The 20,585-nt window shown below is 36.8% G+C and overlaps 1 protein-coding gene across 1 annotated transcript in view; it reads right to left on the reverse strand.

Moving 5' to 3' along the window:
* Positions 1-20,585, reverse strand: part of LOC111146619 (transmembrane protein 67) — a 50,410-nt gene that overhangs the window by 11,338 nt on the left and 18,487 nt on the right. Inside the window, exons 7-21 of the mRNA XM_022502253.1 lie at positions 20,228-20,290; positions 18,970-19,124; positions 18,751-18,859; positions 17,908-17,994; positions 17,544-17,609; positions 15,279-15,435; positions 14,575-14,698; positions 12,977-13,082; positions 10,216-10,272; positions 9,060-9,158; positions 6,696-6,794; positions 6,360-6,446; positions 4,704-4,803; positions 4,474-4,613; positions 2,723-2,863 (exon numbers count right to left, since the gene is read on the reverse strand). Coding sequence (XP_022357961.1) covers positions 2,723-2,863; positions 4,474-4,613; positions 4,704-4,803; positions 6,360-6,446; positions 6,696-6,794; positions 9,060-9,158; positions 10,216-10,272; positions 12,977-13,082; positions 14,575-14,698; positions 15,279-15,435; positions 17,544-17,609; positions 17,908-17,994; positions 18,751-18,859; positions 18,970-19,124; positions 20,228-20,290 — 1,590 coding nt within the window. The remainder of the gene's footprint in view (positions 1-2,722; positions 2,864-4,473; positions 4,614-4,703; positions 4,804-6,359; positions 6,447-6,695; positions 6,795-9,059; positions 9,159-10,215; positions 10,273-12,976; positions 13,083-14,574; positions 14,699-15,278; positions 15,436-17,543; positions 17,610-17,907; positions 17,995-18,750; positions 18,860-18,969; positions 19,125-20,227; positions 20,291-20,585) is intronic.

Consider the following 20,585-nt stretch of genomic DNA (forward strand, 5'->3'; position numbering starts at 1 on the left):
TGCCTCACCTCCATTTACTCCATATCTCATCTCCCTACATGCCCTTTACAGCACTTGCCACAATCTGTAGCTTGTTCTTGTTAACCATATCCTTGAGCCCAGCACGGTGCCTAGAACACAAAACGGGGCACCTGGGTGGCTTAGTGGGTTAAGCCTCTGCCTTCGGCTCAGGTTGTGATCCCAGGGTCCTGGGATCGAGCCTCATATCGGGCTCTCTGCTCAGCGGGGAACCTGCTCCCCACCCACACCCGCCCCCCGCCTGCCTCTCTGCCTACTTGTGATCTCTCTGTCAAATAAATAAAGAAAGAAAGAAAGAAAAGAAAAGAAATTTTAGAACACAAAACGGACTCAGATATATGAATGAGTAAATAAATGAATCTACAGCAGCTGATTACTGAACACACTTCCCCAACATTCTGTACACGTCTCGTTTTAAATCCCTTTAAAGGACCTGAAAAACAGCAACTTAAACAAAATTTAAAAACTAAAGGATACCACCTAAAAGTTCAAGAAGCTGGGTTTAGGCAAATAACAGGAGTAAACAATAAAGACTAACATTATGAGAATCAAGAAGATTTTTTTGATTGAAAAATCAAGAATCTTTTATGATTTTATTTTACTTATTTATTTACTTACTTACTTACCTACTTATAAGAGAGAGAAAGAGAGAGCACACATGCACACATCTACGCAAAATACTACCAGGATAATAGCAGGGTGAGAAACAAAGAATGAGGTGAGATGGTGGTGCCCGAGAGGACTAGTTTCTGCCCCAACAATCCCTTCCCCTTTCTCCTTGGTGACAGACCCCTCCATGGAGTGGGCATGCTGCTGCCCAGCTAAGAGACCCCATTGTAGGGAGTCGTGGCCATGTGCCGAAGTTCTGGCCAACGAGATGCTGAATGGCACTTCTGAAAAGGCTCTCAAAGACAAGAGAGGGTGAACCGTTCTCCCCGACTCCCTCCTTCAACTGCAACAGCCTTCATGGACCACAAGGGGACCTGAGAGATGGACGTCCTGAGTGGCAGAGCTTCTGGGTCCTGGCGGCAATACATAGCCACCCTGCACTGCACATCTCCACTCTCCATTCTCAAGGGAGGTAATGGTCGTTTTAGCTGTGCCACTGCTATCTTGGGTTTTTTTTTGTTGTACTCAACCAAATATGAAAAGCTTCAGATGCATTCCTTTAAATTCTCTACATCCAATATACTCAGAAAAATGTATACCGGTATATCTTTAAAGTGAATTATTTTCTCACTATCATATTGATGATAAACATCAAACCCCATACTCTACTGATCCTATCTCAATTCAAATTCTAATGTTTGGCTTTCTTTTCTGATTACTAAGCTATCCCACACTGGATCTATCCCTGTAGTTTCAAGTTTAAACAAGTCTTACCAATTTAAAATAAACATAAATTTTAAAAGTCTATTCTCAAGTTACAGAATGCCACCTGGAAGCAATTCTGTAGGAATTTTTGGATTTAAATCCCACCATATTTAAAAATGGGCTGTTTTTTTTGGCAGAAATTTGTTTGCAGGTTAGAGGTAGTTTAACCCGATCTTTCCAGAGGTCCCATGTTCACTTGCTGACTTGAAAGTTCAAGGAATTTTTAATCAAACAGAAAGGCTCTTTCCATTCATGAGAGTGTCTGGTAGCAAGAGAAAGAAGTACGGATATTAGAGTTAAGTTCTTTAGCTGATGCTTTTCTTCCATTCTCTCTCTCTCTTTTTTTAACGTCTAAGAAGATAGGGAAGCAAACATAGAAAAGATCCCTTGTGGGCGCCTCAGTGGCTCAGTCAGTTAGGGGTCTGACACTTCATTTTGGCTCAGGTCATGTTCTCAGGGTTGTGAGACTGAGCCTCATATAGGGCCCTGCATTGGGATCCGTGCTGGGCGTGGAGCCTGCTTGGGGTTCTCTCTCTCCTTCTGCCCCTCCCCCTGCTTGCCCTATGCACACAAACACACACACACACATACACATATACACACACACACTCTCTCTCTCTCTAACAAATAAACCTTAAAAAAAAAAAAAAAGGAAAAAAATCCCCTGCCCTGTCCTTCACAGGACCTGAATCTGAGAAGATCTATTTTAAGTTTCAATTTCCTCAATAAATATTTCAACAAATATTTCACAAGGAGTACCAGCAATCTGAGTATCTGAGTGAAATTTAATGATATATAAATAAATGTAGACAGTAAGTTGTATTAAAAAAAAAAGAAAGAAAATATTAAGCGTAGCTTAGCCATCTCTATAGTTATGTAAACTAGGCTATGGAGTCCATCCTCTGACTAGAATGCCGCAGGCTCTCAAAGACCCTTCAGAACTCACTATGGATAAGAAAGTGAATGAACTCTGACATCTGACTGCTGGGGTTCAAACTCTGGTTCTGCCAATCTCTCACTGCATGACTTTAGCAAACTATTTTGCATTTCTGTGCTCCAGTGTCCTCATCTATAAAATGAGGATACTAACTAAGCCTATCTACAAGGGCTACTCTAAAGATTAAGCTAATATGTGCCATGCAATTAATTAACACAGTGCCTAGATTTTAACACTAGGTAAGAATTCGCTATTAGCTATTATTGTTGCTCTTGCCATTATCTTCTTTCTGCTGTAGAAACCAGGGTGTGATCAACAGTTGAAGATAATTAGTATGTAAACAGCTATAAATATAGAAAGGCAATGTTGCTGAAAAGTATAATCTGTTGTTACCTGTATAATTCCAATGACGAGCCAAAGAACAGTAGACACCGCATATCTCAAAATGCGGCTGGAAGGAGCTATGTAGCTAGGTGGGCTTCTAGAAAGACTAGAGGATGAGTCCATTAATGCTAAGTTCTTGAATCCAACAACCTGGAGTAAAAAGGCAAAATTTAAACAGACATAAATAAAGAAAATAGCTCTACTCTGAAAATGAGATATTCCTCCCTATTTCTTACCTTAAAAACTAAAGTATTTATGTAAGTTTATATAAACAGTAGAAAAATCTAGGTAAAAATAATTATACAGTATTTTTAGTTACAAAGAAAAAAAATAGTTCATTTGGAATTCTCTTCAATATGACTAAAGGCCAAATATAACCTTATTATTATATACACTGACAAAACTCAAAAATTTGTCAAAAGAATAAAACTTTTTTCAGTAAATTACCAATGAACCACCAGCATTTCACACACTTTTTTAACATATGCCAGACACTATGTAAGATACTTTTTTATACTTTAAAAAAGTATTTTCCAAAATGTGTTTTAAGGAAGGTACCTTCTTTGATAAAAGGAAACCATGGTTAAGTAAGTGTGGTCTGTACATTATACTCATGTTCATGCCTTCCACTCCCTCAGAATAAAGGCTCTGGGAAGTTTTACAGTGAAGAAATCGACATGATTTTATTGAATCCAATGTTTCCCAAATGTGCTTAACAAAAAAAATTCTTTTTTATGTAACACCTTTTAAAGCTCTTTAAAACACTCTTTTAACAAACAATACTATTAATGAATTTTTGAAAAATTGTTCATATGTCTTAGAGACACAGATATTCTTCTATTGGCTTTAAAAAAGGAAAGAAAAGGAAAGGAGGGAGAAAGGAAGAAAAGAAGGAAAACAGAAGACAGACATAAGAGTTAACAATTCATATCTAACTTTATATAAGCAGCGAATTCCTAGGAAAAGTTATTACCCAAGGAAACGGTTTTCATAGTTCAGTCTCATATTCAGTACAGAAGACTTCCTTTAATAATACCAGCCAGATCTGTGAGATAACCGTGAAGGTATCATAAGCGTGTACCCATTCTCTGTGCATAGGTCAGCTCCAGCTCCAGCTCTTAGCACTGAACATAGTCCATGGTAGGCGTTCAGTGATAATTTGTTGAAAAATTTCACCAATAATACTTGTTCTAATGCAGAATTCTAATTCTAATAAGAATGTAAATTAGAGAGGGAGGAAGTTTTTTCCAAAACATAGATAACTAGGCTAACTTTAGAGCTACTGAATCAAACATAATTTCTAGTGGTAAGGCCAGGCACAGTAGTTTATAAAAGTTTCCCAAGGGACTGTGTTACAAACCAGTCATTTAAAAGCTGTTCCTTACCCAGAACAGTCAAACTGAAAGAGACAGAATAGAATGATGGGAACTGCCAGGGGCCAGGAAGGGGGAATAGGAAGTTGCTGTTTAATGGGTACAGAGTTTCAGTTGCGCAAGATGAAAAGAGATTTAGGAGTTGGTGGACAACAATGTGAATGTACCTAACAGGACTGAACTGCATACTTAAAAATGGTTAAGGTGGTAAATTTCATATTATGTGTATTTTAATGCAATTTTTAAAAGGCACTCTTTGTAATGGCTTGAGAGCTTCAGAAAACTCTTTAGAAAACTCTTCCACTGATGTGAAAATGTAGCTGGAATTACACAAAATTAATATTTATGAGGTACACAGAAGTTTCACACAATTACAAAAGTTTATACCTCCAAAAAAAAGAGGACAGTAAGTATTTGAAAGAGTGGATTAATTTTTCTCACAGTCTGAATTTCATTCCACTCATTTGCTACAAAATATGTTCTCCATATGCTCACAGGAACCGTGGCACTCCGAACACCACCCTCACCTGGTCAGAGAGATAAAATAAATAAAAGGGTTTCATCTTTGTTCTGAAAAAGTAGCCAAAGAATTTTGGTACAACGGTTACTTCAGTTACCTTCAACAGCTTTAAGAACCTTTCCTTTAGGTCGCTCCCAATCAATAAAGAATATATCTATGGTAATCTGGGATATGAATTTATGCAAAAATTGCAGAGCCTGAAAATGACAAACAAAACATTTCTTATGAAAACAATAATGATTTTTTAATGGCTAATTTTTTTTTTTAAAGATTTTTTATTTATTTGACAGACAGAGCTCACAAGTAGGCAGAGAGGCAGGCAGAGAGAGAGGAGGAAGCAGGCTCCCCGCTGAGCAGAGAGCCCGACGCGGGGCTCGATCCCAGGACCCTGGGATCATGACCCGAGCCGAAAGCAGAGGCTTTAACCCACTGAGCCACCCAGGCGCCCCAAACAATAATGATTTTTTAATGAAATAAATATCCTGTAATCACAAGAATATACAATTTTCACAAATGACAAATAAAGTTATAATATCATTAGGGGATCACTAGAAGCTCATCAAATAACACGGAATCACCAAATTCACAAAATTTTCATACACATTAATTTGCCTTCCCTTCTTCTGTCTTTCTTTAAAATAGGGATATGAAAAAAGTAAAAATCCTACCTCTTCTTCATACAAGGGCCATGCCTAATTAATGCTTTCCCAAGGTTTCCAAAAGCATACTTTATTTTTCAGCTATAATCTGCTGTCCTAATTAAAGCTTTAAGATGCCTTCTCTATCTTTTTTTTTTCTATTCCTGGTATTGAGATACTTAATTTTTAAAAATGTGTTGTTGAAACACATCTTTTTCATTTAATAGAAGTAGTATGTTTAATCTAGGGTGTTCTTCCTAGTAGATGCATTATTCATCAAAGGATAAAAGGATAAGGATAGGATGATTCCTCTCTTCGAGGAGCTCACAAATTAATGGGAAAAGCACACTGAATAATCACAGGACCATAGGATGGGATATACCAGGGGCACGTTAAGGAGCTTCACATACATTGACAGAACAATGAAGTAGGGAGAGGGGATGCCATGGGAAGAGGAGAAAAGGAATATGGAGGAAGAGAAAACAAATTCTAAGACCAATCATCATGTTATTCAGGGTGGTACCTTGTACAGTCCACTAAAGAGATAAAATTCATGCCCAAAGGTATTTTATCCCATTATGAATGCATCATCAGACTTTAAAAAAGACAGTCATAAAATGAATTATCTCTTTATCAAATTAGCTCTAACTTGTATTAATCCAAAAATACTTACTATGGCTTCTTAGGAAAATCACTTAAGCTTGATTTTGAGAATGAACTATTATAAATAAAAGTAGACATCCTTGGTAAAATAAAATAATTCATGCCTCCTTTTAAAATCAAACTAGGGAAGCCTGGGTGGCTCAGTTGGTTAAGCAGCTGCCTTCGGCTCAGGTCATGATCCCAGCGTCCTGGGATCGAGTCCCACATCGGGCTCCTTGCTCATCAGGGAGCCTGCTTCTCCCTCTGCCTCTGCCTGCCATTCTGTCTGCCTGTGCTTGCTCTCTCTCCCTCTCTCTCTCTGACAAATAAATAAATAAAATTTAAAAAATAAATAAATAAAATAAAATCAAACTAAATTTTATACCCAAGGCTTTGAAAGCATTTTAATTTTAAAGACTTATAACTTGATTAGCAGGTCTTTTAAATTCAGGAACCTGTCCTTTGAAACTTACCTTCAGAGCAAAAGCACATCCCACATAAGTAACAAGACGTTCTTCCTGAGCGGGCACTGGTAGCAAAACAGAGATTGATTTCTGTGCCTATGATAAAAATTACACTGTCAAATATGACCACACAAGGTTTTTAATAAACACAATTTATAAACCAAAGAAGCATAGAAAAGGAAGGTGGTGATATTCAATAAAAATCACATTCAAGAAATGGTGGTTTAGCATTTGCTTCAATACTCTTCATCAGAAATACCCCCAAATAAAAATAGATCCGTTATATGGACAGCTTACCAGTTATTCAGGTATTAATATTTAGGTTAAATTCAGGAATTCACTTACTTTGAAGAAAATAAGCCAATAAAGACCTGTTCCCACAGTGATGATAAAGAAAACATTGGCCAGATCACCAGCATAGTACATCAAGAATTTCATAACTGTCTGTAATTTAAGAAGAGAATTATAATTGTTAGAGACTCAATCTATTTATACTGTCACTTTCAGTAACATATTCTCTACCCAGTTTCTTAAGCTTGAAGACTTGTTTGATGTATCCATGGATCACTCAGTTATAACGCCCAACTGTGGCCACCTCCTGGATTCCTTTGGATCTGTACCTTTCAGTCTATTCACAAAACCACCTGTCTTACCCAACCCTTCTCATCTTTCACCACCTAAGAAAGTTACATTGCTTACTAATTCTTTCCTAGTTTGGAGCCCTCCACCCCAATCAGCCCTTCATACTGCCACCAGAGTTAGTTTTCTTTTTTTTTTTTTAATTTTTTTTTAAGATTTTATTTATTTATTTGTCAGAGAGAGAGAGAGAGGGAGAGAGAGCAAGCACAGGCAGACAGAATGGCAGGCAGAGGCAGAGGGAGAAGCAGGCTCCCTGATGAGCAAGGAGCCCGATGTGGGACTCGATCCCAGGACGCTGGGATCATGACCTGAGCCGAAGGCAGCTGCTTAACCAACTGAGCCACCCAGGCGTCCCCAGAGTTAGTTTTCTAAAATGTAAATTGGACTGTGTCACTACCTTTCCTAAAAATGTACACTGACTCTTCACTAATAAATTCCAGATCCACAAAGTCCTTTACAACCTAGACCAATGTGGACTTTTTAGCCTCATCTGCCAGTTCCAACCAATTACTCCATGATTAACTTGCATTTCAACTATTTTGTGGAATGAAATGGGCACTGTTTATTATATCATCAAATATTCTTTCCTTCTTCTCTATGGCAAACTCGCATGAGCTCTGAGAATAGAGACCAGATCTATCTTTGCTATCACATCCCCCAACACCTGGTAGCGTTCTTGGCAATAAGAAAGTAGGTCCTCAGTGACTACTTGTGCAATGCACAGATAACCCAACCCAGCCTAAAGTTCACTTCTCTGGAAAGCCTTTCTTTCTATTTTGAACAGTAAACCAAGCCCCACTCCTCTGATTCCTTGGCACACTGACTTTGGTTTCAGGAAGATATTCCAGTACAAGGAAGTCACTATGTTGCCTTTCTCAAGTTCTTCATCAGCACAATGGAAATAAATAGCACCTATTACTGAGTTGTAAAAATTAAATGAGTAGAGGGGTGCCTAGGTGGCTCAGTAAGTTAATTGTCCAACTCTTGGTTTTAGTTCAAATCATGATCTCATGGTCGTGAGATCATGCCCTACATCAGGCTCCATGCTCAGAGGGAGTCTGCTTGAAGATTCTCGTCCTCTGCCCCTCCCACTGCACTCTCTCTCTCTCTCAAATAAATAAATCTTTAAAAAAATGTATTAAAAATTTTTAAATGAGAGTTTACTTTACTTCTGCCATAATTTCATTCTGTGTAAAATGGAAATGATAATAATAGTATCTAATTTCACAGAGCTATTGTGAGGATTAAACAAATCATAAATAAAACTTAAAAAGGCACCTAGCATATAGCATATATTCAATAAACGTTAGATAAAAATAAAAACAAAGATCAGTTAAAAAAAGACTATTGGAAGTAAAACTCTATAGTTACTAGAATAAAACCTGGGAGGATATCTTGAGATTGGGAAGGTTTTCTTAAAAAAATATTCTAGAAGGATATGAAAAACTAATCAGATGTGACAATATCAAAATTTAGAGTTTCTGTCAAACAAAGTAACACACAGATAAAAATAACAGATGGGTCATATTTGGAAGAGATATTTTAATATTAAAAACCAAAAAGGGATTCATATTTAGAAAACACAAAAAACTCCTTTAAATAAACAAGAGAAACTGGAAACCTAATAGAAAAATTTGCAAGGGCTATAAACAGGCAGTTTACAGAAGGGGAAACCCAAATGATTAATAAAGTATATGAAAAGCAGAGAAGTGAAAATGAAACCAACAATGATATACTACTTATACTGCCAGATTGGCAAAAAATGGAAAGGCTGGAAAAATACCAGGCGTTGGTGAGGATGTGTGGAAACCAGAACAGCATGGCTGGTGAGAGTGTAGCCTGGCACACAGCAACGTGGGAGGGGAACAAGGTGTGCATATACCTCTCCTAGTTATATACCCCAGAGAAACTTAAGGCGATTTTTTACTTGTTCTCCAGCTATATCTTAAAAGGAGGATACAAAGTAGTCAAAGATGAAAATATACTTTTAAAACTGCTGAGCTCCAAATAAATAAATAAAATCTTTAAAAAACAAAAAACAAGAAACAAAAAAAACTGCTGAGCTCATACCTGTAAATCAATCATGGGACTCCCAATGCGCCTCTTCCATCCTGCTGTCTTCAGAAGAGATGATAAAACAGCCAGCCCACCCAAAACACCCAAAGCAATCTAAAAAAAAGAACATTTTGGAATTTATGTAATTTCCTTACCCATGTTCAAATATGCTAATAGAGTATAAAGATGTGCTCTAAAATGGTGGAGGGTGTGTTGCAAGGACATAGAGGCCAAGTTGAAGGAACTCCCAATGGCTATCTCTAGGACAATTTGAGGAAGAAGACAGATAGTAACGAACTATAATCACTAGAAGAAAATAAATATACAGGAATTCATTCTGATTTAAAGAAATAATTGAATAAATAAATCTACGTGAGCAAAGGGACAGCTCCTTATAGAATTCCATTTAACAAATATAGAAAAAATGGCAAAAATAGAAAAATCAGTATCAGGAAGATGTTACAGTAATACTTTTTATAGACAAGAATCATCATTGGATACTAAAATTAGAGACCAAAAGGATAATGAGAAGCAGATTATTTGCATCCTCCCAAAGTATCTCCTCACAAGATACTTAATTACAAATAGAAAAATACAGTGGAGAACCCCACAGACACCACCTTAGGTATATGATCCAAGTTAATATCATTAGAAATAAGACATCCTGACACCATGTACCTTTTGAAATGATGCACTGAGAAGGGCACAACATCATATCGGTGGTATCTTTGTCAAAACTACATGAACCTGATTTAATTGTGGGAAAACATCAGATAAAAACAATCGAAGGCCAAAATGATTGACCAGTACACTTCAAAAGTGTAGGAGGGTTCTAAAAGAAAGAGAAAGCCTGAGGTCCTGTCACAGAGTAAAGGAGACTAAGGAGACGTGACCACTAAAAGCAATATGCGACCCTGAGTTGGGTCTAAAACAGGAAAAGGATAGTGAAAAAACTTGTGAAATTCAGAGTATGTAGATCAGTTAACACAATTACATCAGTATTATTTTCCTTACGGTGCTCATTGCACTATGGTTATGGAAGATGGTAACATTAGGGGAGGCTGGGTGAAGGATACATGGCAGAACTATTTTGATAATTCCCCTGTATATGTAAACATTTTTTAATTAAGAAATATACTGTAAATATTTTAACAAGTTAAACTAAACTTACATCTGTCTGGACTTGTGCCTCTCCTTGATTCATTTCATATTTGACTGAGAAAGAAACCTGATATTTAAAAGAAAGCAAATTAGCCATACTGAAATTATAGAACACAAAGCTACTTTTACTATAAAGATGTATTTGTATATAAATGCCATACTTTTAATCTATCAGTATTACTAGAGTGGACCCTCACTTATATATAAATGGAAATACTTTGAGGAACTATTCATGATGCTTTGAATATCCCTTTTGAACATACATAAAAGGAAGAGGGGTTTATTAAGAACTCATTTAGGTTCTTAACAGCAGTCAAGCTAATGATATTTCATTTTCTGGTAGGTTTTATAACTGAGGAATGTGACTAATCTTATATACCAAGAATTTAGCAACCAGCTCAACAATTACACCCTAAGAAGGCAGATTATTCAAAGAGCCGAACAAGAATCTTAGGGATACCACTGTATTAAGAGATAAGAAGAGAAAGAAGAACCAGTAAAGGACAGAAAAACAGGACTGTGAGAGGTAGGAGAGGTTACATACCAAAGTCTGACCAAGATCACAGAACAAAAGTTCAAGAACAAGTCTTGAAATATGATGTCAAATGTTGTATGAATGTCAAGTTATAAAGAAATAAAGCCAGTGTATGTGGAAGTCTTGCTGACCTTCCAGAAAGAGGTTTTCAAAGAAGCAAAATGACTAGAGCCAGACTGCAAATGATGAGAGTAAACAGTTGGGAAATCAAGGAAAGATAAACAACAGCAAGCTAAAAGGCTGGCAGAATTGAGGAAAGATTTTATTGTTTGGTTGTTTTACTTTGTTTTTAAGATAGGACAACTTGATGGTTATTATAAGCAAAGGAAAGGGACTGGGAGAGGAGCTGGCTGAAAAAGGGATTAGGGATGAAACAGGAGACTGCAGAAATACCTCAAACAAGCACAGGTAGAAGATTAGTTTAATAAAAAAGGAAGGTCCTTTGTTCTTAAAAATGAGAACAAGAGGGGCGCCTGGGTGGCTCAGTGGGTTAAAGCCTCTGCCTTCAGCTCAGGTCATGGTCTCAGGGTCCTGGGATCGAGCCCCGCATCGGGCTCTTTGCTCAGCGGGGGCCTGCTTCCCCCTCTCTCTCTGCCTGCCTCTCTGCCTACTTGTGATCTCTCTCTGTCAAATAAATAAATAAAATCTTTAAAAAAAAATGAGAACAAGAGACAGGAAGGATAATGAGACAGAGATTTTGAAGTATTAAAGAGGAAATCTGAGGGAATTCATCTGAGGGGAAATCCGAGGAATCGTCCTGATCTGCTCAGAAAATCTGAGAGAAGTTATTTGCTGTTGGTGAGAGAGCAGAGATGTAGGTGAATGCTTAACTAATAAAGAATTTTTACAACAACTGTCATAAAAAATTAAGAAATGATGAAAGAATTGTACATTCTACACTTAGAATGAATCTGAGGTGGACTTCATCAGTATAGTTTCATGATTCTCTTAATTCCTTTTCTATCTATTATTTTCTAATTTATCAAGACCACTCTTGGAATATTTTAAAAAAACAACAACAAAAATAGTTAAAGAAAAGAACCAGAAGTGTTTTTAATCTTAAAATAAATATACTCTTGGTTACCCAGGAAATTTTAAACCAGTCAGTCTTTCGTTGTTACTAAACCTGATTCTGGATTTTTCTCTCCTCCTATTATGGTGCATAAAAGCTCAGGCAATGGAAACTAATTTTAACATCCAATTAGGTCATACAAATGAGGATGTAAAATCCTTTAGAAAAAAGTTATCCTATGTGCCTACCTTTTGCTTCATGAAAGCCTAAATCCAGTAGCAGCTGAGTACAAGTGGAAAAAGAGTAAAAGCGCAAAAGAGAAGCCAAAGTACTGGCTATAGGAACTAGAACATTAAAATTTAGAAAAGTAAAATAGTGGAAATTAAAAGCTGTTAGTGAGGTTTGGAGGTAGGGAATTCTTATACAGCTCTCATGTTTCCAGAGAGGGAAGGGAATATCCATTTAATCTCTCTGAGGAAAAAGTATAGAAGGATTACCTCTGGTTTTTATCTCTATCCCTCTGTCATGAACCCCTCCTCAAAGCAGAGAGGCTTTATCTAACTGGTGATGTTGGGAAAAGGAACTCAGCCTTTTACAGGCTCATTCCCTTTGGTGTAGCCCATCTTCAGGGTGTATGCGGTCTCTCCTCCACAAAGGACCTCCCAGGCAAGGAGGCCTTTAGTTCTGCACTTAACTTTAAGTTGGAGAAGTAGGAGGATGCCTACGTGGCTGCAGATCCAAACTGTATTCTCTACTTCACTTCGGCACTACTAGTTATAAACTACTGATAATTCAAATCTCTTTCTAAATGTTGAAGTATATTTCCACCAAATGAGCAAGCCTGGTGAGAAGAGACCACTCGTGCCTCCTGAAAGTTTGAGTTTCTGGTTTAATTAACCAAAGAAACAAAATCTTAGTGCAAGCAAGTTGGCCAAAGAGGACAGAAGCGGATGCTGCGTGTCTCATACCCCAGGATCCTGAACGGGGATGCCTGACTGCTGCCAATGGTGTCTAGAAAAAAAACTTAATTCTTTGTTTTTTTACCTGAAAGATCCACAGGAACTCACCTTTATCATTATTAGTAAAAAGCAATTTAAGACTTGATTATATTAAGTGCAGTATTTATTTAAAACCTGAAAAAGGACTACTAGCCTTTGACTATAATGTACACTGCATCAGTATCACATTAACACATAGAGAGGCACTGACCAGCATGGGACTCACCTTCACAGACTGGCTGCTGGGATCTGTGGTATCAATGTCACTGTACGCAATGGTAATTAAAGGAGGGTAAATGTTTCCATTTTTTGTGTTGGGTACAAGGTGGATGCTGTTTATGAGAAAATACACTTCTAGTTATAAATATATCTAAGTTTTTAAACATACACTTAACTTTCTTTTTTTTAATACGGATAGTCTTGGTGATCTCAGAACCAACCAGTTTATAAGGACTAGGGAAGGTCAAACATAAACTAGTGGTACCAACACAAGCTATCTTAAGTAATATAAAAACTTTAATATTAAAATATACCATCTGAGATAAATTAGAAACTCTTCCTGACCTAGGTCTTATGAAGTTCACAAATGAAATCACTGAAGCCCTGTGAACCCTTTCTGAGCAACAGTCAAGACTGACGTGTTAAAGCCTAGAAAAAGGCAGATTAACATCCTGATTTTCAAAAGAGAAATATAGGGGCGCCTGGGTGGCTCAGCGGGTTAAAGCTTCTGCCTTCGGCTCAGGTCATGATTCTAGGGTCCTGGGATCGAGCCCTGCATCGAGCCCCACATTGGGCTCTCTGCTCAGCGGGGAGCCTGCTTCCTCCTCTCTCTCTGCCTACTTGTGATCTCTGTCTGTCAAATAAATAAATAAAATCTTTAAAAAAAACAACAAAAAAAGAGAAATATAAATTCTTAACAAAATAATATGTGTTATATCCCGTACTGTTTATGGCACATAGTGGAGTGTATTTTGCTGAATGAAAGGGATGGGTATAATTTGTAAATTCAAAAAGGAAAGTGCCAAACGCTAGAGGCTAGCATGGTTTCACCACGACTGGGTCAGACCTGACTAGGTCTCATTTCATTTTTACTAGTGACACACTAGTAAATTGAGGGAATGCTAAAAACAGTACATTTGGACTTCAGCAAGATATATAATAGAGCTTCTGTACTGCTTATACCTCATAAGACTAACATGAAAATCAGAATGAAATAACAATGAAAAAAAGATACTGAAGTGCTTCCAAGTGCCAGACTCATATAAGATGACGGTGTTGATTTTCACCGGTGCTCAAGGTACACATCAAAAAATATTAGAGTGGGAAAGTCGGTGATGATCTAGAGGTAGCAATCTCATACCGAAAACAGAAATAAGAGCTGCATGGCACTACTCTAAGGTAGGGTCATCGTTAAGATTTCCTAAGAAGATGGAGGTGTTGATACTTAATCTGGGCCAACATAGACCAGTAAGGAGGTGAAAACACACAGGAGGCCTACCCACTGCAAACACTGGGTGGGCTCTTTCTAAAATTCCCATTTCAGCCCACTGCTATTCAATTCCTCTCCACCTCTCAACCCATTCTAATTCAGCAGGGCCAGAGTATGAATTCTGACAAAACTCCTTGGGTTCTTCTGCTGTAACTCTTCCCTTGGCGCTCCTCACTTCAACTGGTGTATAACAATCGACACAGATATCTAAAAAACCTTACCTATTGTTCCAATTCAGTTGTCCTTACTGTTTTCCTCAGAAAATTACTAGTAAACACTTTCATTAAAATCCTGTACACTCCAAGTTTAATTTAGTGCAACAGATGTTTGTTTACCTCAGTGATATTTGGGTGGCAATCCGAATTAATCTTGGCTGACTTCCTAAGTCATTTTCTCGTCCACTTAGTGTATCCACTAAGAAAATGCGCCGAGTCAGAAGCCATTTGCTAGAGCTACTGTCTTTTTTCATAAAAAGAAAGAAAGAAAGATGGCATTTAAAAAAAATACTTTCAAATTGTTCAAGATGGCTCTTGAGAAGTTTACTGAATAAATTTAAAACACAAAATTAGTGCACTCTGTTTTAGATAAGACAGCTGCACAAACAGCTATTGCTATAAGAAATTCCTGGTAATAGCTTTCCCTACCTCACTTGAATATCTTGATTGTTTGGAAGATACTTTCCCTGCAAATTACCTAATAAGAAGGATTTTCTGATACAAGAACAAAATAAATGAATTTATCCAAAAAGCAGCTTGAGAACAGCTTGAAGAAGTGTAACCCCAATTTATAGTTCTATTAATTTTTCTCAGCTTACACTTAAGCAATAATATTAATTTCTTAACAGTAAGCCTGACATGTTTGGTAAAAATGTCCAAATATACCAGCAGTCTTATTATTTTACTTTTTGGCAAACTATATAAAACCATATAATAAGAGAAAATCCATACTCTTTTTTATAACCCATGGTTTACTAAATTATCATGCTGGTTGACTTATTTATTGGTTTTTAGCTCAAAGAAAGAGTATACAGATGCCTTACCTTGGTTCACAAGTATTTTATTGTATTGAAGATTTAGGTTTAACACAGGTAGAGCCCAAATATATTGGTGTTGATTTTCATCAGTATATTCAAGGTACACATCATAAAATATAGGAGAGGGAAAGTCGGTTAGGATCTTAGAAAGAGGAATCTCACACTGGAAAATAAAAGAAAAAAATGAAATGAAAGCACTGAAAATTAGAAAGCATATTTAGTATCTTTTAAAGCATTTTTTAATTTTGTAAAATAAAATATCTTTAAGCTATCTTGTTTACATGCATTTCCATGTGATTTCCAAACTTGAATACTATAAACATGATTCTTTTTTTTTTTAAAGATTTTATTTATTTATTTGACAGACAGAGCTCACAAGTAGGCAGAGAGGCAGGCAGAGAGAGAAGAGGAAGCAGGCTCCCCGCCGAGCAGAGAGCCCGATGCGGGGCTCAATCCCAGAACCCTGGGATCATGACCCGAGCCGAAGGCAGAGGCTTTAACCCACTGAGCCACCCAGGCGCCCCTAAACATGATTCTTTTTAAGGGCCAAAAGAACTAAGACTAAAGAACTGCCCGGTTCTTGTCCTATAACACAGATGGAGAGGGTATGCCTTCATTCTCAACAGTAAGTGTACATTAGTGAAAAAGTTGAAAACCACTGTCCTATGGGATGAGGTCTTAATTCTTTCTCCTGATGTACTATGTTGTCTATGATTCAGCTTCCCTTAATAGAGTCAGGCCTATCCTCCACTGTTCCCTACCAGTCTATGGTCCATTCATACTAATCTACTTGCAGTTCCTAAATACACTACAGTATTCTACTTCTCTCTGACATTGCAAACGTTCCTGCCTGACATTCCCTTCCCCACTGAGCTTCCCTGGTAAACTTATATTTGTTCTATAAGCCCAAATATCACTCATCCTGAGAAGTCTTTTAATACTTCCCCAGGGATTGCTGATGACTCCTCCTTTGTAACAATATGGCACCTTAAACACACCACATTCCACATTTTTGCAATTCTTTGTCTAGATAGCTGTCTTCTCTAGCAGGCTGTGAACTACTTCAGAGGCAGCCAGGTTCAACGGAAAAACCAGGGATTTTAAGCCTAACCGAACACTGGTTCTACAATTTACCTGATCCAAGACCTTAAGTCAATTAACTAATCTCACCGAGCACCATTTTTCATCTATGAAGCACAGGTAATGAAATATATCTCACAGTTATTCTGCAGATCAAATGAGATAACAAGGATAAAATGCTGAGCATCCAGCAGCAAGCATTTAATCAGGGTTGGTTCTCCTGGCTCATGGTAAACATATAATAGTATTTCTTTCTTCTTTTTAAAATAACATCTAAATCATTTATGATAAAAAAAGTAAATTCATGTTCATGAAAGAGGATTTGGAAAATATAAAAAATAAAAAAATAAATCACTTGTAATCCCACCATCCAGAGATAACTACTATTAAAAAGGCTTATTATATTCCAATCTGGTTTCCATGATGACATTTTTCATTGTAGTTTTAACAAAACTGAAATCACAGTTTTGTTCTATGGTGTGTGTATATGCATTTTATCAAGAAGTACTTTTGTAGACAAGCAAATGGCTTGCAAAAGTTTAATGGCTTGCAAAAGTTTAATGGCTTAAAATATTCCTTTGTACCATACTGTAATTTCAAAAATGGGTTCCCAAAGGAAGGAAGGCCAGGGAGGGAAAAGGGGAGAAAAAGTATGGAAGGACAGAAAAAGAAGCACTTTTACTTATTAACTTAATAACATTTTTACTTTATTCTAAAATGCTCAGGAAGAGGGTGTCTTGGTGGCTCAGTCAGTTAAGTACCTGCCTTCAGCTCAGGTCATGATCCAGGGTCCTGGGATCAAGTCCCAAGTCAGGCTCCTTGCTCAGCAGAGAGTCTGTTTCACCCTTTACCCTCCCCCCTGCTTATGATCTCTCTCTCTCTCTCTCTCTCTCTCTCTCACACTGACTCTCTCACAAATAAATAAATAAAATCTTAAAAAATTAATAAAATGCTTGAAATAAATATTATTTTTAAGACCTATATGCCTAGAAGTATATAAATAATAATTATGAAAATCTTACATTATATGTTTAAACTCTATAGATACCAAGATTTTCTGTACCCAAATAATAAAATATTATATCTTGAAATTATTACTATTAAAAAGGTTTCAAAAATTCAAAGATCATTCCAATTATTGCTGATGTGAAAAATGAAGCTAAAATATAGACTAGTATAGTTGAAACTTACATTTTGTTGATAGGTTGTTCCAAAAGTATAAGCAGCATTCAGTCTTGTCTCTGTGTCTGGACAAAGCTATAGTAAAAGAACACAACTGATAAATATTTCAGAATAATGTTTCTTCGCTTATAATCAAGAGTTCTTAAACCCCAACATAACATATGCTTTATATAATACCACTTAAAGTAGTTTTAAGAAATTCCCATTTAAAGCACAAGATAAAAATCAACTGTAGCAAAAAAAAAAAAAAAAAAAAAATCAACTGTAGCATGTAAGTGATGCTGTAATCTAGTAAATATCAAGTCTTTCCCTCATTTTTGCCTGAGGCAAAAACAAGGCACTTTAGTAATTCTTTAGCTAGAAGTATGCTCACCTGTAAAATACCTCCTTCTAAAGTTTGCCACTTGAGAAAATTTCCTCTTACATCATAGGAAGCAGCAACAAACTTCAGTTTTCTATTCTGATTAAGTAAAAAAGCAAGAATAAAATAACATTACAGACTCTAGAAGCAGTGCAGTATTCCATAAAGGAACAGTCAATGTTGACTGATCCTTTCTTTTCCCAAAGATCAAATATTCAACTATCTTTACTTCGAAGCAAAATTAATCTAAGTATCTTTATGATTAAACACACCTAAAATAAATGAACTGTGTTTTGCATTAAAACTATTATTCCAGAATTGAGAGGCAATGCTAGTGATGGATAACCTCCTTTCAAACCTGTTTACGAGTTATGTGTGTCTGTGTGTGTTTGCATGTGTTCGCATGTGTAGAATGGTTGCGGAGTTAGTAGGTGGAAGAACAATCTATTCCATCATTCTAGAAGGTCAAAAAGCTGAACATAAAAATTTGGATCTGTGAAGTGCTAAGGAAATGGCATAGAGTCCCAATCAACCTTTAGAAGCACTTCTTAGAAATGCAGAGATACAGGAAGACTGAGTCTGTCTGGCATTTGGTGATATAAACAATCTTCCCAGTCCCACAAGTGCTACTTGCCACCACAACCACATCATCCAGAGGTATCCATAGACTCAGGTAAGACTGCTAACTGCTATATCGTTTAATTCCTACAAGCAGCTGATATTTAGGTTTAGTTTAGTAATCACATTTTTAGAAGCAACCTAAAAAATGAAGAATTATGACTAACAACATTCTTATTATCTTTTAAAACTGTAAATCAAAATATAGTTGTTCTTTAATAATCTAGTGATTTATACCTGGTTTTCCCCTTTAAAACTGAAATTTGTAGGAAGAGGTGTGGTACTGAGTACTTGAGGTGCTAATCCTAGCTGGTCTCCATAGAACAGCCATGGAAGATTCTGTCTCCTGTAAACAATTACAGTTATTTTAATAATGGGGTACCAATGTTAATATTTGTGAAAGTAACTACACTGAATTTGGCTAAAATGACAGTTCATCAATCAGGATATCTTTACCAAAATGAAATAGAATGAACAGTGCGCAGTCCAGCAGTATTTTCAAAGATAAACTGAAACAGTCCGCATGCATCAAAAGTGGTAGAGTCATAAGAATTCATGTTCATCACACACATATTTCCGAGAGCTTGGCAAGATGTTAGATTGGCATACACCTATGAGAGAACCATGGCAAAGAAATGTAACATGGACCTTAATAACTTTAATAACTATATTTGAAAGAAAACTAATTTGTTGAGTTTGCCTCTCAAACTTCTCAGTTTTCCTTATCAGGAAGAGGCAACTCCATTTTTATAGTTATTCAAATCAAACACACTGCAGTGATCTTTCTTTCCCTTCCCATACCCAACTCCTCAGTAAACCCTGTTGGCTCAGTCTTCACTGTATATCCAGAAAGCGAACTTCTCTCATTTCCATGCTACCATTCTTGGCTATGGGTCCAAGCTCTCACTCAGATTGCTGTAATACTCTGCTGACTGGTCTCCCTGTTTCTGCCAAATCTCCTCTCCATGCTGGTGAGCCTTTCAAAACCTGAAGTTCAATCATATTTTCCTTTGCACAAAATCCTTCTATACCCCTTACAGTAAACTCCAGGTCCTTGCCATAGCCACCTCCTTCACCCCCAAATCCATCTCTCCACTTTCCCTTACTTACTCTGCTCTGGCTGCTCTAGCCTCCTTCCTTTTCTTAAGCATGAACATACCATAGAACTCCTGCTTTGGAACCTCTGCACTTGCTGTGGTCTCTACTTAGAACATTCTTTCCCTGAATATTTACATGGTTCACTCTCACTTCCTTCAGGGCTTTGTTCACCCGCAGAGATACATATCCTGACCACCCTAAATAAAATAGTACTCCCTCCATTCTCTATGCTCTTTATACTGGTTTATTTGTCTTTATAGCACTTAGAACCACCTGCATTTACTTAGAATATAATTCTGTGAGGGACTTTTTTTCTCCTGTCTCTTTCTGAAATATATAACCTGATTTGAGAGCAGGGCCTAGCACATAGTAGGTCATTAATAAACATTTACTAAATGACAGTATGAATCACTTTCCCCCAACACTCAATCCCAGCTAAACAAGCTGGAAGACATTCAATTTTGTGCATTTTCTTTCCACTAGAAATGACTTATTCTTCTTATATTATATGACCAAGGAGACATATCTACTGAGAAGGCTTTGATTATCTGGAGGGAAAAAAGGTGCACAAGTCTTCAAAATGAAATAAAGTTACTTTTAAGAAATTCAAACTTACCCAACAAGCAACTGCTGATGACTGCAAATACTTTGCAAACCATTCTGAAGTGAAAGACATGCCCTGTTCACAAAAAGGTAAGTTTTGGTTTTAAATTCAAATGAAGATTCCTTATGTACATCGCTAGGAAAACATTAGTATGCATATTTCCCAGTGGGAAATGGCTATTATTACTTTCTCAATGTTGTAAGAAAATAGTTTTAATGGAAATATAAGAATTCTAACCAAACTCAGTTATTACAAGTAGGGACTGTACTGCAAAATCATGTCACTTAGGCAAAAGATATAAGGAAACAAAGTGTGTCTATAATAAAAAAAAAAATACTATGCCCATTTTAGTAATACAAAAAACAAAAAA

Source organism: Enhydra lutris, unplaced genomic scaffold, assembly GCF_002288905.1.
Source record: "Enhydra lutris kenyoni isolate GAN:26980312 unplaced genomic scaffold, ASM228890v2 scaffoldscaffold14, whole genome shotgun sequence".
In the NCBI taxonomy this organism is placed as follows: Eukaryota; Metazoa; Chordata; class Mammalia; order Carnivora; family Mustelidae; genus Enhydra; species Enhydra lutris.